This window comes from Pogoniulus pusillus, chromosome 23 (genome assembly GCF_015220805.1).
Source record: "Pogoniulus pusillus isolate bPogPus1 chromosome 23, bPogPus1.pri, whole genome shotgun sequence".
Lineage (NCBI taxonomy): Eukaryota > Metazoa > Chordata > Aves > Piciformes > Lybiidae > Pogoniulus > Pogoniulus pusillus.
In genome coordinates this window covers 7023965-7036994 of record NC_087286.1, presented here as the reverse complement: position 1 = coordinate 7036994, position 13030 = coordinate 7023965, and the positions used below count along the sequence as shown (strand labels likewise).

Sequence of the window (13030 nt, the reverse complement as noted above, 5' to 3'; positions counted from 1 at the left end):
ATCAAGTCCAACTTCCCTGCCAAGGCAGTCACCTAGATAAGTGTCCACCTAGGTGCTCCTCAGTGCCACTCACCCCATCCCTGCAAGTCCTTGAGCCAGTGCTGCCCACACCATGGTCCCAAATCTCGACTGAAAAAAACAGAAAGGGAAGAAAGGTCAATTTTGGATGTGGCAGAGGTGTTTTGAGGCTCCCACCCAAGCACCATGAAAAGAACTAGGTGTCCTGGGGTGCTCCAGCACCACTTCAGCTGAGGAGATCTCCTGGGGTTTGGGAAGCTCAAGGTGAAATAAAATAACTCCTGAAGGACAGGAGCAGGTTTCAGAGCTCTTGTGGCATTTCTCTCTGAAATGTCACCTGTGACAGGTGCTGCCCTGGGGTGGTGATCCCAGGGTTGTCCTGCGTGTGATCCTGGAGGAGATCCCGAGGTTGCCCTAGGTTGCCAGTGACCTGGGAGTGACCCCAGGTGCCAGGAATCTCTAAGGTGTTGGTGTCCTGTGGTGTCAGCATCCAGAGGCAGGGGTGATCGTGGGAGTGATCCGGCAGTGCTGGGGATTCTGAGGGTGATGCTGGGGGTGATGGTGATCCTGGGGGTGATCTGGGAGTGCTGGTGATCGCAGGGCTGCTGGTGTTTTGGGACCAGGTATTCCGGGGGTAATGTCGGGGGTGATTCCAGAGTGATCCCGCTGAGTTCCCGGTAGTCCCATGATTGATGCCAGTGTCCGTGGTGGTGCGGCTTATCCCGGGGTGATCCCGGTGAGATCTCAGCAGTCGCATAAAAGATCTGAGTGTCCCAGAGCGGACTCGGTGACTTGCTGGACTTCACGGTGCGGTCCCACTGACCCTGGGAGCGATCCCGGGGGAGGCGAACCCGGTGAGCGTGGTCCCAGGGGTCCCGCGGCTGATGCCGGCGTGGCTGGCGGTGAGCTCCCGGCCCGTCCCTAGCGCTGCCGCTGCCCGGCCCGGGGGGAGCGGATCGGAGCGGGCTGCGGGAAGCGGCGGCGGCGGCGGGCGGCGCGGCGGCACGGCGGGGAGGAGGAGCCGGGCGGCCGGGGCGGACTCGTCGGCGGGCGGCGGGCAGGGGCAGGGGCAGGGCAGGGCAGGGCACGGCGCGGATGGCGGGGCCCCGCCGGCGGCCGCTGCAGCAGCGCGGGGCCCGCCGGAGGATGTGAGGCGGCGGCGGCGGAGCGGAGCCCCGCGCCGGGCCCGGAGGGGCGGAGAGGGCCTCCCCCGCCCGCCCGGCCCTGCCCGCCCGCCCGGAGGGGCCGCGCCTGCCCCCGACAGCGTCCGCCTGACCATGGGGGACTTCTACGACCCGGAGCACCCAACCCCGGAGTAAGCGCGGGCCGCAGCGGCGGCCGCTCCGCCGCTCTCCCTGCCGCGGCCTAGGGCCCGCCGGGCCGCGCTGCGCCGGGCCGGGCAGCCCCGGGGGAGCCGGCGGGGCCGGGCCGGAGGGACGCGGGACACCCTTCCTTCTCCCCTTCCCTCCCTCCCTCCGTCCTTCCCTCCGTCCTTCCCCGGGCCGCGGCGGGCGTGCGGAGTAGGCCGCATATCCCCGGCCTTGCGTAAACGCAGCGGCCGGGCGCTGGCGGGAGGAGGCCGAGCGGCGCGGCGGGGTTTGGGGGTGGGGGAGGGTAGTGGAACGGAACGGATCGGAACGGAGCGGCGGGGGCTGCCGGCGGCCCGGACCCAGGTCGCAGCGGGTCTGCCCCTGCCTTGCTTTGCCTTCCCTGCCCCTGGGCGACGGACGGGGCTGCGCAGGGGGGAGGCCGGGCGGGGAGCGCGGACGTGTCCCGGCCTCCCCGGGGGGCCATGTTTCCGCACCTTTACTATTATCTTGTTTCCCCTAGTGCGTGGAGAAGTTACCAAGTCCTGTCTTTATTTTACCCTTTGAAATCTCCCACTAACAGTCCCGGGCCAGATCCTGCACTGACCCCATTTTCTGACAGGAGGAAGGAGCCAGGGAGAAGCCGAGAGAGCAGCCTAATGGCCGGGGAACTTCGGTTCTCTCCGCTGGGGATGTTCACTGACACCTCCTAGCCGACATCACCCCAGCGCTGGTGGCTTTATTGCTTCTTCTGAGCAAGCCATTCAGTTCTCGCTGGCAGCAGTGGGGGTTTTTTTCCCCCCTCCCCCACGTGTCTTTTTCTTGTTGGTTCTGAACGCTATGGTTTACACTTTTAGACTTCGTGAAGGATTTGGGTGCTTCCTAAACTTTATGTATGCAGCGTCCCCGAACGTGTGGCCAGTGCTGAGGTGGACACCCGGCATGGAACACCTCTGTGGAGTGGTTGGATTGGAGGCAAAGCTAAAAATGGAGTGTTTTGAGCAAGGACAGCAGAGCAAACCTTTCTGAGCGGGCGCTACGAGTTCTGTCCAGACCCACCTGCAGCAGCTGAGGCATCTGTTTCAGCTGCAACTGATGCCAAACTTTCTAAAACTAGTGAGAGACCAAGGATTTTGTTCTCAATCCAGATTGTGTTTTGCTTAGAGGTGGCTCCTGCCTCCTTCTCCTGGGACAGGAGAACCAGGAGCAGACCCTACGCCTGATTTCTGTGAGCTGGGGAGCAGCAGTCCTATCCCAAGTGACTTTCTGGGTTCGAACCATGCCAACATCCACCCACAAAGCCTTCTCATAGTTTAACTGTTTTATCTTTTGAGTTTTAGAGTGTGAAGGATCTTGGTGGCTTATCTGGATCCTGGTGGCTCACACTGAGATGGATTGTTGGAAGTGTGCAGATTACCTCACGTTACTGCTTGTGGTCCCAAACAATCTTGAGTGTCACCAGCTTGGGGTCTTGAATGGAGACAGAGTGATTTTAGCAACTTTATTGGCCCAATGTTGGGGCTTGCTTGAGGTGTTTTGTCAGGGTTGGGACTCTGGAAGCTGTCAGGAGGTGTTGAGACGTTTCCCAGAGCCTTGTTTTCCGTCTGAGTTGCATTTGTTGCTTGGTGAACAGTGTGTTTACAGTATCACAGTATCACAGTATCATCAGTGTTGGAAGAGACCTCACAGATCATCAAGTCCAACCCTTTACCACAGAGCTCAAGGCCAGACCATGGCACCAAGTGCCACGTCCAACCTTGCCTTGAACAGCTCCAGGGACGGCGACTCCACCACCTCCCCGGGCAGCCCATTCCAGTGTCCAATGACTCTCTCAGTGAAGAACTTTCTCCTCACCTCCAGCCTAAATCTCCCCTGGTGCAGCCTGAGGCTGTGTCCTCTTGTTCTGGTGCTGGCCACCTGAGAGAAGAGAGCAACCTCCTCCTGGCCACAACCACCCCTCAGGTAGTTGTAGACAGCAATAAGGTCACCCCTGAGCCTCCTCTTCTCCAGGCTAACCAATCCCAGCTCCCTCAGCCTCTCCTCGTAGGGCTGTGCTCAAGGCCTCTCCCCAGCCTCGTCGCCCTTCTCTGGACACGCTCAAGCATCGCAATGTCCTTTCTAAACTGGGGGGCCCAGTTCAGGAGGTGCTCAGCTCAGCTTGAGGAGAAGATAATTCGCAGTAGCTCAGCGATGAGTTCCTTCAGAGGTGGTGAGATCTTGAGATTCGTCGTCTCCTTCCCTCCTCTATGGTGTGGAGATGTTAGAAATGCGCCGTCGTGGGAAGCAGTTGGGTTGTTTGTTTGGTGCAGGAGATGGTGATTTCCCCTCATCCTGTGCCTCCTGTGAGGTTGTGATGAAGAGGTTGGTGCATGGTTTGGGTTTTGGAGGCAGTGATGGTGTAGCTCATGGCATTGGAGTTGTGCTGCAGCAAGATGTGTGGGTGTGGGGAGCGTTGGTGAGAGCCTGGTGGCACAAGGGGAGCTGGTGAATCGTCAGGCTCAGCCTTGCCCATCGTGTCACATGGTTTGGGTTGGAAGAGAGCTAGAAAGATCTCCCTGTCCACTCCATCTTCCACCAGTGAGGTTGTTCAGAGCACCCCATCCAACCTCACCCTTGACACTGCCAAGGATGAGGCATCGTTGTTGCTGAGATGGAGCCCCAGCACCAGCTGTAGGAGGTGGGGAGCTGAACTACAGATGACTTGAGTATGTTCTGATGGCCTTCACCAGAGTCCTCCTACTAGCAAAGAAGCTCCAGCCAGTGTTTGCCTAGTTGGTGGCTCTCTGCATCCTACTCAGCAGCCAGAGTTCATGTTCCTGAGAACTTCAACATCCACCTAAACCAGCTCATGTTGCCTTTTTGGGTGCTCAGACTGGGGCCAGTCTGAGGCTCTGAACTCAGAGCCACCGCCAAGCTCCATGTAAAGTATGCAGCTTCTCCATGGAGCTGCCCAGCACCAACCTGGACCTACTTCATGGATGTTTGTATCTGCGAGCAGAAGAAACTTTATCTCCTCATGCTGTTAGAGCTGAAGTGGTGCAGCTGATACAGTCCAGCTTGGGATGAGAAGCAGTTCCTTGGAGGACACCAAAATCATCCCTGGCTGCTGCTTTCTGACGGTGAAGAATCCCTCAAGCAAGGGACTCCTTGGTGGAATCATTACATGGAGTGAAATGGATCACATTGAGAGCTCCAAGAAGTTCTTCAGCTGCTGTCTCTGTGTTATGATGGAAAGCAAAGATGCTTGCACACCCTGCAGTGAAGTACATTTCTTTGCTGCTGCTTCTGCTGCAGGCAGACCTCCCCAACTCGAATCTAGCTTCATTTGGAGCAGAGTTGGACTTCCTACCATCCCATATTGCCACAGATTGGTGATGCTTGGTGAACGTGGGTGGTTTGGTAGGGCTGGGGTTTAGGATCAGGACATGTGAACACCCTGTTGGTTTTATTGATGTGACTTGATCTGGATTCAGATGGTCTGAAACTTGATGCTTTTGATTGTGGCTGTTCCTGCGGGCTTTTGTGGGCATTGTAGATGTGGAGACTCCTGAGGCACTCAATGTTGCTGTCACTTCAGGTCTGGATTATTTTTGGCATCCTGGAGGCATCTGGATTCTGTTTTCTGCTTTTCTCTAGGGCAGGCAGTGGGTGAGGGTGGTAGCAGCATGCTCCTGGCACACGTGCTGTGGTTAAATCCCCAAATCCAGCTCCTTGTGTGTGCTCTAATCCATAGGGAAGAGGCTAATGATGCTTCCCTTCAGGTGCTTCTACCTTGATTACAGAGACTAATGATGGACCCACGGGGTGTGAAATTGAGAGTGGTGAGGGAGAAACTTGGCTCTAAGTGAAACACTGAGGACTCTTCAGCGTTGTGCTGAAACCTAAGTGTGTCTCCAAATGTGTCACTGCAAGGACACTGAGGGGCTGGAGCGGTCCAGAGAAGGACAACAAAGCTGTTGAAGGGTTTGGAGAGCAGGGCTGGTGAGGAGCAGCTGAGGGAGCTGGGGCTGTTGAGCCTGGAGAAAAGGAGGCTGAGGGGAGACCTGTCTGTCTCCAGCTCCCTGAAAGGAGGCTGTAGCCAGGTTGGAGTTGGTCTCTTCTCCCAAGGAACAGGTGACAGGAGAAGAGGAAACAGCCTCAAGGCTGTTGCCCAAGGGGAGATGCCCAATTTGGAGATGAAGAACAATTTCTTCCCTTCAAGGGTTGTGAGGGCCTGGGCCAGGCTGCCCAGGGCAGTGCTGGAGTTCCCATCCCAGGAGGGGTTTCAGAGCCACAGAGATGTGGTGCTGAGGGCCATGGTTTGGTGGTGCCCTGGCAGTGCTGGGTTCATGATTGGACTCCAGGATCTTCAAGGTCTCTTCCAAGCAAAACGATTCTCTTCAGAAATCCTATGAGGAGTCAAACTGCTAAAAGAAAATTCTCTTTATTTATACATCCAAACATGTCTCAGCTTTGGGAGGAGACCTTCACCTGCTCAGCTGGCCACCCACAGCAGGTTGCCCAGGATCACAGTGTCCAGGCAGGCTTGGAATTTCTCCAGAGAAGAAGACCCAGCTTAGGATCCTTTCACTGTTGTGTTTTAAGTGTGTTTTTCTGGGAGCTGGCCGTGTCTGAGTGCTCTGGGAATACTTCTCTCCTTATTTTTCACCACCTTAGGTGGTTACTCCTCTGGTGGAGAAGTTGCAGAGGGAATGACACCTGTGAGCAGGACAAGGAAAGTCCCAGCCTTGGGATGCTACCCTGGGAAGGCATTCTGGAGCTGTTGGGTTCCTCGGAAAGGATGGAATTTAGCAGCTGTAGGCTACCCAGAGAGGAAGTTTTGGGTTCCAACTGGTTCCGTGGAGCTTTAGTCACCTGAAAATGTGAAGATAATTACAGACCTCGGTAGTGCATCTGCAGGAGCAGCTCCCTCTCCTGAATGCTGCATCTGGGTGACTGCTTGGAGAAAGGATGGAGAAATCCCTAGCTTTTGTGAGGAGGTGGATTTTGGATGATTCTTCTGTCCTAATTATGCAGGGAATAACTGCAGAGAGTCCAGTGGAGGCTGCAAAGCTGCTGAGAGGCCTGGAGCATCTCTGTGAGGAGGAAAGGCTGAGAGCCATGGGGCTGTTGAGCCTGGAGAAGACCAGACCCAGAGGGAGTCTGATCAGTGCTCCAAAAGAGTTAAAGGGACCATGGGGGGCAAGAGGCTGGGGCCAGGCTCTTGTCCATGGTGCCCAGGGACAGGACAAGAGGCAGTGGGCACAAGCTGGAACCCAGAAGGTTCCACCTGAACAGGAGGAGAATGTTGTTTGTTGTGAGAATGCTGGAGCCCTGTCCCAGGCTGCCCAGAGAGGTTGTAGAGTCTCCTTGTGTGGAGACATTGCAAACCTCTCTGGGCACTGTGCTGCTGGGCAAGCTGCTGTGGGTGCCCTGCTTTAGCAGGGGGATTGGACTGGATGATCTCCAGAGGTCACTTCCAACCCCATCATGCTGGGATTGTTTGTCATTTCTCCTCTTCAGTTGTCTCTTTTCCTTGCAGTGGCTCAAAGGGGGGTGGAGGTGGCTGGGTGACAGCCTTCCTGCCACCTCCTGTGGGACAGAGCTGGTGACATCATTCTAAATATAAGCTGCCTGTGGATATATTTAGCCAGGGAGGGAGGGCTTCTATACCTCTGTTTTTAATAGACACAGAAACATAAAGAAACATTCCTGTTTGCTCTGCGTGTTTGGCCCTCATCCCAATTAACAGTCTGGATTCATTTGATTAGTTGAGTGATTAATTAGATTTATTAATGGACTGAGCTGGTTTCTGTGGCTTTGGCAGGATATTTGCTGGGAAAGGTAATTTTGTTTTTTAGGCTTTGATTATTTCTGTTGATTTTTTCCCCCCCTCTCTCTTTGTGGTGGTAAATTTCCATAAACCTCCTCCATCCCTGGAGCTGCATCTCTCCAGCTAGGTGGGATCCATCCTAGAGGCTGCCAGCCCCTGTGAGGCCTGGTGCTGATACAAAGCAAGACCTGAAATTCAAGAAAAGGATGGGCTAGGAGTCCCAAATTTGACCCAGAAGCTTGATGCAGGAGGAAGTGGTGTCAGGATTTGTCTGGGGAAGGAGCTGGAGCCTGAGCAATGCTTGAACCTGAAGCATCGTTTTCAGTACCAGATGTGGCTTTTCCCACCACCTTCTGGCCTCTCTGATTCCCTGAAAGGAGGTTGGAGACAGGTGGAGGTTGGGGTCTTCTCCCAAGGAATGAGTGGCAGGACAAGAAGAAATGGTCTCAAGTTGCCCCAAGGGAGGTTCAGGTTGGACATGTGGAATAATTTCTTCTCCTTGAGCTTTATCAAGACCTGTCCCAGGCTGCCCAGGGCAGTGGTGGAGTCCCCATCCCTGGAGGGGTTTCAAAGCCGTGGAACTGTGGTGCTGAGAGCCGTGGTTTAGTGGTGGCCTGGCAGTACTGGGTCCATGGTTGGACTCCATCGTCTTAAAGGTCTCTTCAACTCTTCATGCTTCTCTCCAGTGGATTATGGAGGTGTTTGGTGTCGTGTCTGTGAATGCTGAAGTAACTTTGGTGTGAGAGCTCGAGGGGAGTCTCTTTACCTCTGGGTGAAGCTCTTAGAACATGTCTCTGGGGAACTCAGCTTGGAGGCAGGATTGCTCCTGGGCTGAGAAGCGAATGCTGGGGACCGCTTTGGTGAGACATCTGTATATCAGGGTATCGTGGGTCCCAGCACGGGCAGTACAGATGTTTCTGCCTCACCCCATGCCATCAGGTGTGCTTAACCTTCTCCAGAAGCAGATGGAGTTCCGTAAGCCCAGCCTGAGGTCCCAAAGAGGGAGAAACGTCGATTTGCAGGGTGCTTTAGGAGACAAAAGTGCCGGGATGGGGCGTTTGACCTGCGAGGTGGTACCTTGATAAGGTCAGGGTGGGAATTTGCTTGCCCACGCATGGAGACGATGATTCCTTCCTGCTGGGGCACCGGGAGGGTGGAGGTCTGGTCCTCATCCCTCAGGGGAGGGAAGGAGGCGTGGAAACCTCCCTGTCTTTAGCCACTCCAGAAGATGAGATGTAGCCTGGAGCTACCTGGGAGCTGATGAGCGGCCTTGGGAGTGAGTCCTCCCCCAGCTTGGGCCAGCCCTCGCAGAGGGTGGGGTTTTATCCCTCCTCAGTACCCAGAGCCCATGCTCTGGTCAGATGGAAGCTCCGAGCCTGGCCGACCTCGGCTGCTGTCTTCTCTGCCAGGAGTGAGGGACTGCGCTGCTCAGCCCTGGGGATGAGCGTAAGTGACCTGAGAGATTTCTCCTGCTTGTGGCTCGGTGTTAAGGGTCGAGGCTGCGTTCAGGTTGCTTCTGTGGCTGCGGAAGGATGCTTTAGAGAGGGAGTGGTGTAAGCTGGGGTAGGGACCGAGTTCGAACATCACAATGGCTTGCTTGGTGTCCACCGGCGTTGAACACGGGGCGGTTCGGTTCAGCACACATTGAGCTATTTCTGCGAGGCCTGCTGGTGGGATTGAAGCAAAAGACAGACTGGGGAAATGGTTATCCTGCCAATTCCACTGATTCCTTTTCCCCTGTGAGGCCAGAAGCGCTGGGATGCGGCCATGGAACCAAACCTGACCGTCCCTGCTGCTAGAGAGAGACTTTCACAGAGGTTGGCGTTTGGGTTGTCGCCTTTTCCTTCCTCAGCTTGCTCTAAGTCTTGAGGAGAGCAGATCTGGTGGTGAGGAACAGCTAAGGCATCTCTGGTTGCTCAGTCTGGAGAAAGGGAGGCTGAGGGGGGAGACCTTCCTGCTTGCTGCAACTCTCTGTGAGGGGCTTGGAGCCAGGTGGGGGTTGGTCTCTTCTCCCTAGTAACAAGTGATGGGATGAGAGGAAATGGCCTCAAATTGCTCCAGGGGAGGTTTAGGTCGGATTTTAGAAGAAGCTTCTTCACTGAAGTGGTTCTCAAGCAGTGCCCAGAGAGGTGATTGAATCCCCATCCCTAGAGAGGTTTCAGAGCCATAGAGGTGTGGTGCCTGCGAGCCATGGCTTAGCAGTGAGGGTAGCAAGGATGCTGGCCCTAAATCCAAGCTTAGTCTTGAAACCGGTTTTGTGTGGTAAGAGAAGTGTTTTGTTGTGTGGCTGTACCACGATGAGGTTTCTGTTCAAGCCACCATCAAGGTCTTGCCGTTTGTAGGTGCTTTAAAACGTCCATGACCTGAAGAACCTGGAAATAAATAGATGTGAGAGGAAGGAGGCAGATTAAAAGCGGGATGGAAATGGACATAACCAACGTGGTGACTTTGTCAGGCTCTTGTAGAGCTCCCAACTGACCCTGAGCTTTAAGCCTGATCTCGGTAGCTGGAGGAAGGCTTTGGTTTCAGCCTCCTGAAGTTCAGGGAGGTGGTGGAGATGGTTAGCGAGGTGGTGACCTTGTTTTGTTGGCTGCTTCTGCCCTGCTTTGTAAACCTGTTGCGGTGTTTGGGTGGTTAATGGTGGTTTATTGGAGGTTTAGTGGTGATTTTAGGGTGTTAGTGGTGGCTTGTGATGGTTTGGTGGATTTTGGGGGGCTTTTAGTGGTAGATTTTGGGAGGGGTTTAGTGATGAACTTTTGGAGGGGGTTTAGTGGTGGACTTTAGGGGTGTTGGTGGTGGCTTGTGGTGGTTTGGTGGATTTTGGGGGGCTTTTAGTGGTGGATTTTTGGAGGGGGTTTAGTGGTTGATTTTTGGGGAGTTTAATGGTGGATTTTTGGGGAGAGTTTTAGTGGTTGATTTTTGGGGAGTTTAATGGTGGATTTTTTTTTTGTTTTAATAGTGTTTTTTTGGGTGGGGTAATGGCAGTTTTGAGGAGTGTTAATGTATTCTGGAGAGGGAGGTTAATGTGTTTTTTTGGGGGGGTTAATGGTGAGTTTTGGGTCTTTAATGCTTTTTTTATGGGGAGGGGGGGTTAAAGTGAGTTTTTCGGGGCGGTTTTAGTGGTGGGTTTTGGGTTTTTAGTGCTGTTTGGGAAGGTTTTAGTGGTGGTTTTGGGGTGGATCCCATCTCATCCTTCCCCAGGGAAAACAGTCCTAGCTGGAGGGACACTGAGGGATGCCTCATGGTTTTGGGAGTTAATTGCCTCAGGGAGGGAAAATGGGGGTTGAAGAGCACTTGGTAGGTGTGAAACGTTTCCTTTTGTTCCTGATCACCCCAAAGGCAGAGATAACCTGGAAAATGACCCCATCTAAGTTTTGTTGGTCGGGAGGATGCTGCTGCTGAAATCCTTCCCTGCTCTGGGAGGAGGAGGGAGAAAAGAAGTCTGTGTGTCCCCCTCCATCCTCATCCTTCCCCTCCCAGCTGCCATGGGAACAGCATTGCTCATGTTGATCAGTGTCACAATATCAAACTTGGTTCCTTCTTTAGATTTTCCCTGGCACTGAGCAGAAGAGGGGAGAGCAGGAGCTGTGTGCGTGGTGTGGAGTCTGGGAATTCCCTGAGCAGTTTTGGGCAAGGAGCAGGGGCTTGGGGTGCATTTAGTGGAACAGAAGACTCCTGGAAACTGTTTTCTTCTTAAACCAGGCCTTCTTTTCCTGAAGCAGAAGCTCTCAGCTTCTCTAAATCACTGCTATCATTAACGCAGAGATAACAAAAGAATTAGTAAATGATGTCCTGGCTACAAAACCCCTCAACTTGTGCATTTTCGAGCGCCTCTTTTCCTCTGGCTCACTCTGATTTGTGAGAGGAGCAGCAGCAAAAGCAAATTGCTTTCAGAAGTAGTCATTTCCCCCCCACACACACCTTTATTTCTTCTCTTTCTCTGCAGAGTTTGGTCATTCTCAGGTGGACTTCCCCCAGGAAAGGTCTGCAGATGGCTCTACCAGACTCAGGGTTTAATTCAGAGCTGGGGTTGAAGTCTTTTCTCCAGTCTTGCCAGCTGGCAAACCCCAACCCCTTTAGCTTGTGCCATTATGTTTTTCCTCCCTTTTATGTCCCCCAGCTGCAGAGAAAGGAGTGTAAATGCTCACAGTGAGAATTTATAACACTGCAAGGTCTCCATATTCTGTTGTAATGCCTCTTGAATCTGTTTTCTTCCAACCTGATGAGAAACAGGACTCCAGGCTAGCCTGAAGTGGAAGCTACAGCAGTTGAGCTTCTTCTTCCAGCCTTGAAACTTATGAATATTAAGATTTATAGGCTACATTTCAGGGGGAGATGTTAGGAGGAGAGCATTTACAGGTAACTTCATACACTAAGAACCCATAATCTAAGGAAAAATCCCTTTTGGACATACTCAGAGCTGTCCAGGATGTCATTCCTAATTCCCTATTTTCCTAAATAAACCAAGAAATCCTTATTTTCAGTATATCCAGCTCCTTGTTTTCCTGGCAGCTTCAGTCCCCCTTGCTCTTCCCTGGCAGCTTCAGTCCTCCTTGCTCTTCCCTGGCAGCTTCAATCCTCCTTGCTCTTCCCTGGCAGGTTCAGTCCTCTCTGCTCTTCCCTGGCAGGTTCAGTCCTCTCTGCTCTTCCCTGGCAGGTTCAGTCCTCTCTGCTCTTCCCTGGCAGGTTCAGTCCTCTCTGCTCTTCCCTGGCAGGTTCAGTCCTTTGCTTTTGTTTTCACATTTCAGCACAGGAGAAATCTTTTCTCACCTCCTGCTCCTAAGCTGGTGCAACTGTTACACAAACCAGCAAATGCTGGTGTAGGGCAAGCAGGGAATGGCAGAGCTGGACCTAGGGGGTGTGCTGTGGGAACAGGTAGACATTTCCAGCTCCCTTGACCTCATTTTTGGAGAGCTTGGCTTGGCTTCAAGTTTCTGTTTAAATAAGATTGATAGTGATGTGTTTCCTCCCCCGCCCCCCACTCTTGATTGTGCTTTAGCCTTTCCTCTCTCCATGGATTCATTTTCTGGGGAGGGAAGGAGCAGGATTGTCCATTAACTTCCCTGCATTTTTTTCCTCCTGATTGTACAAGATCCAATTCTGCTGCAGTATTTTTGGGAGCACATTTGGATATTTAAAGCACAATGCTCTGTGGAAAAAGATTCTGCAGCAGTTTAGCACCAGGTTGGAGTTTGGTCTTTTGTCCTTGGTTTTTATCTCCACGTTAGGACCTGAAGGTTGTGTTACCAAATCCTTGCCTTTGGAGAGTGGCAGGAGCTGAACAAACAGCAGAGAGTGGACATCATCATCTGTAAATACTAGGAGGACTGGAAGCCCTCTGCTGTGAGGCCAGGCTGAGAGAGTTGGGTTTGTTCAGCCTGGAGAGGAGAAGGTTCCACAGAGACCTTCTGGTGGCCTTTCAGTGCTTCAAGGGGCCGTTTAGAGAGCTGGGGATAGGCTTTTGAGCAAGGCCTGTTTTGACAGGACAAGGGGTGATGACTTGAACTGAAAGAGGGAGATGAAGAATGGAGAGAAGGAAGAATTATTCAGTGAGAGAATGGTGAGACTGTGGCCCGGGTAGCCCAGAGAGGTGAGAGATGCTCCATCGCTGAAACCACTCAGGGTCAGGTTATTTGGGGCTCTGAACGACCTGCTCTAGCTGCAAATGTCCCTGCTGACTGCAGGGGTTTGGACTGGATGGGCCTGAAAGGTCCCTTCCCACCCAGGATTCTCTGATCTGTGGTGGCAGATCCCAGAGGAGCAGCCCCCCATCACCAGCCAGGCAGTGGTGAAACCTGCCCAGGTGCTACCTTTTGGGCTTTAGGATCTTACTGAAACTTCACATTTCCACCCGAGCTGTTAATTTGTTGTGTTTCTTTCTGCTTTGCTTATC

General features: G+C 53.4%; 1 protein-coding gene across 2 annotated transcripts in view; it reads left to right on the top strand.

Moving 5' to 3' along the window:
- Positions 1–1211: 1211 nt before the first annotated feature.
- SETD2 (SET domain containing 2, histone lysine methyltransferase) overlaps positions 1212–13030 on the top strand; it is a 65667-nt gene continuing 53848 nt past the window's right edge. For both annotated transcript variants that reach the window (XM_064162422.1, XM_064162424.1), the window contains exon 1: positions 1212–1333. In XM_064162422.1, coding sequence (XP_064018492.1) covers positions 1296–1333 — 38 coding nt within the window. In that variant the 5' untranslated portion in view covers positions 1212–1295. The remainder of the gene's footprint in view (positions 1334–13030) is intronic.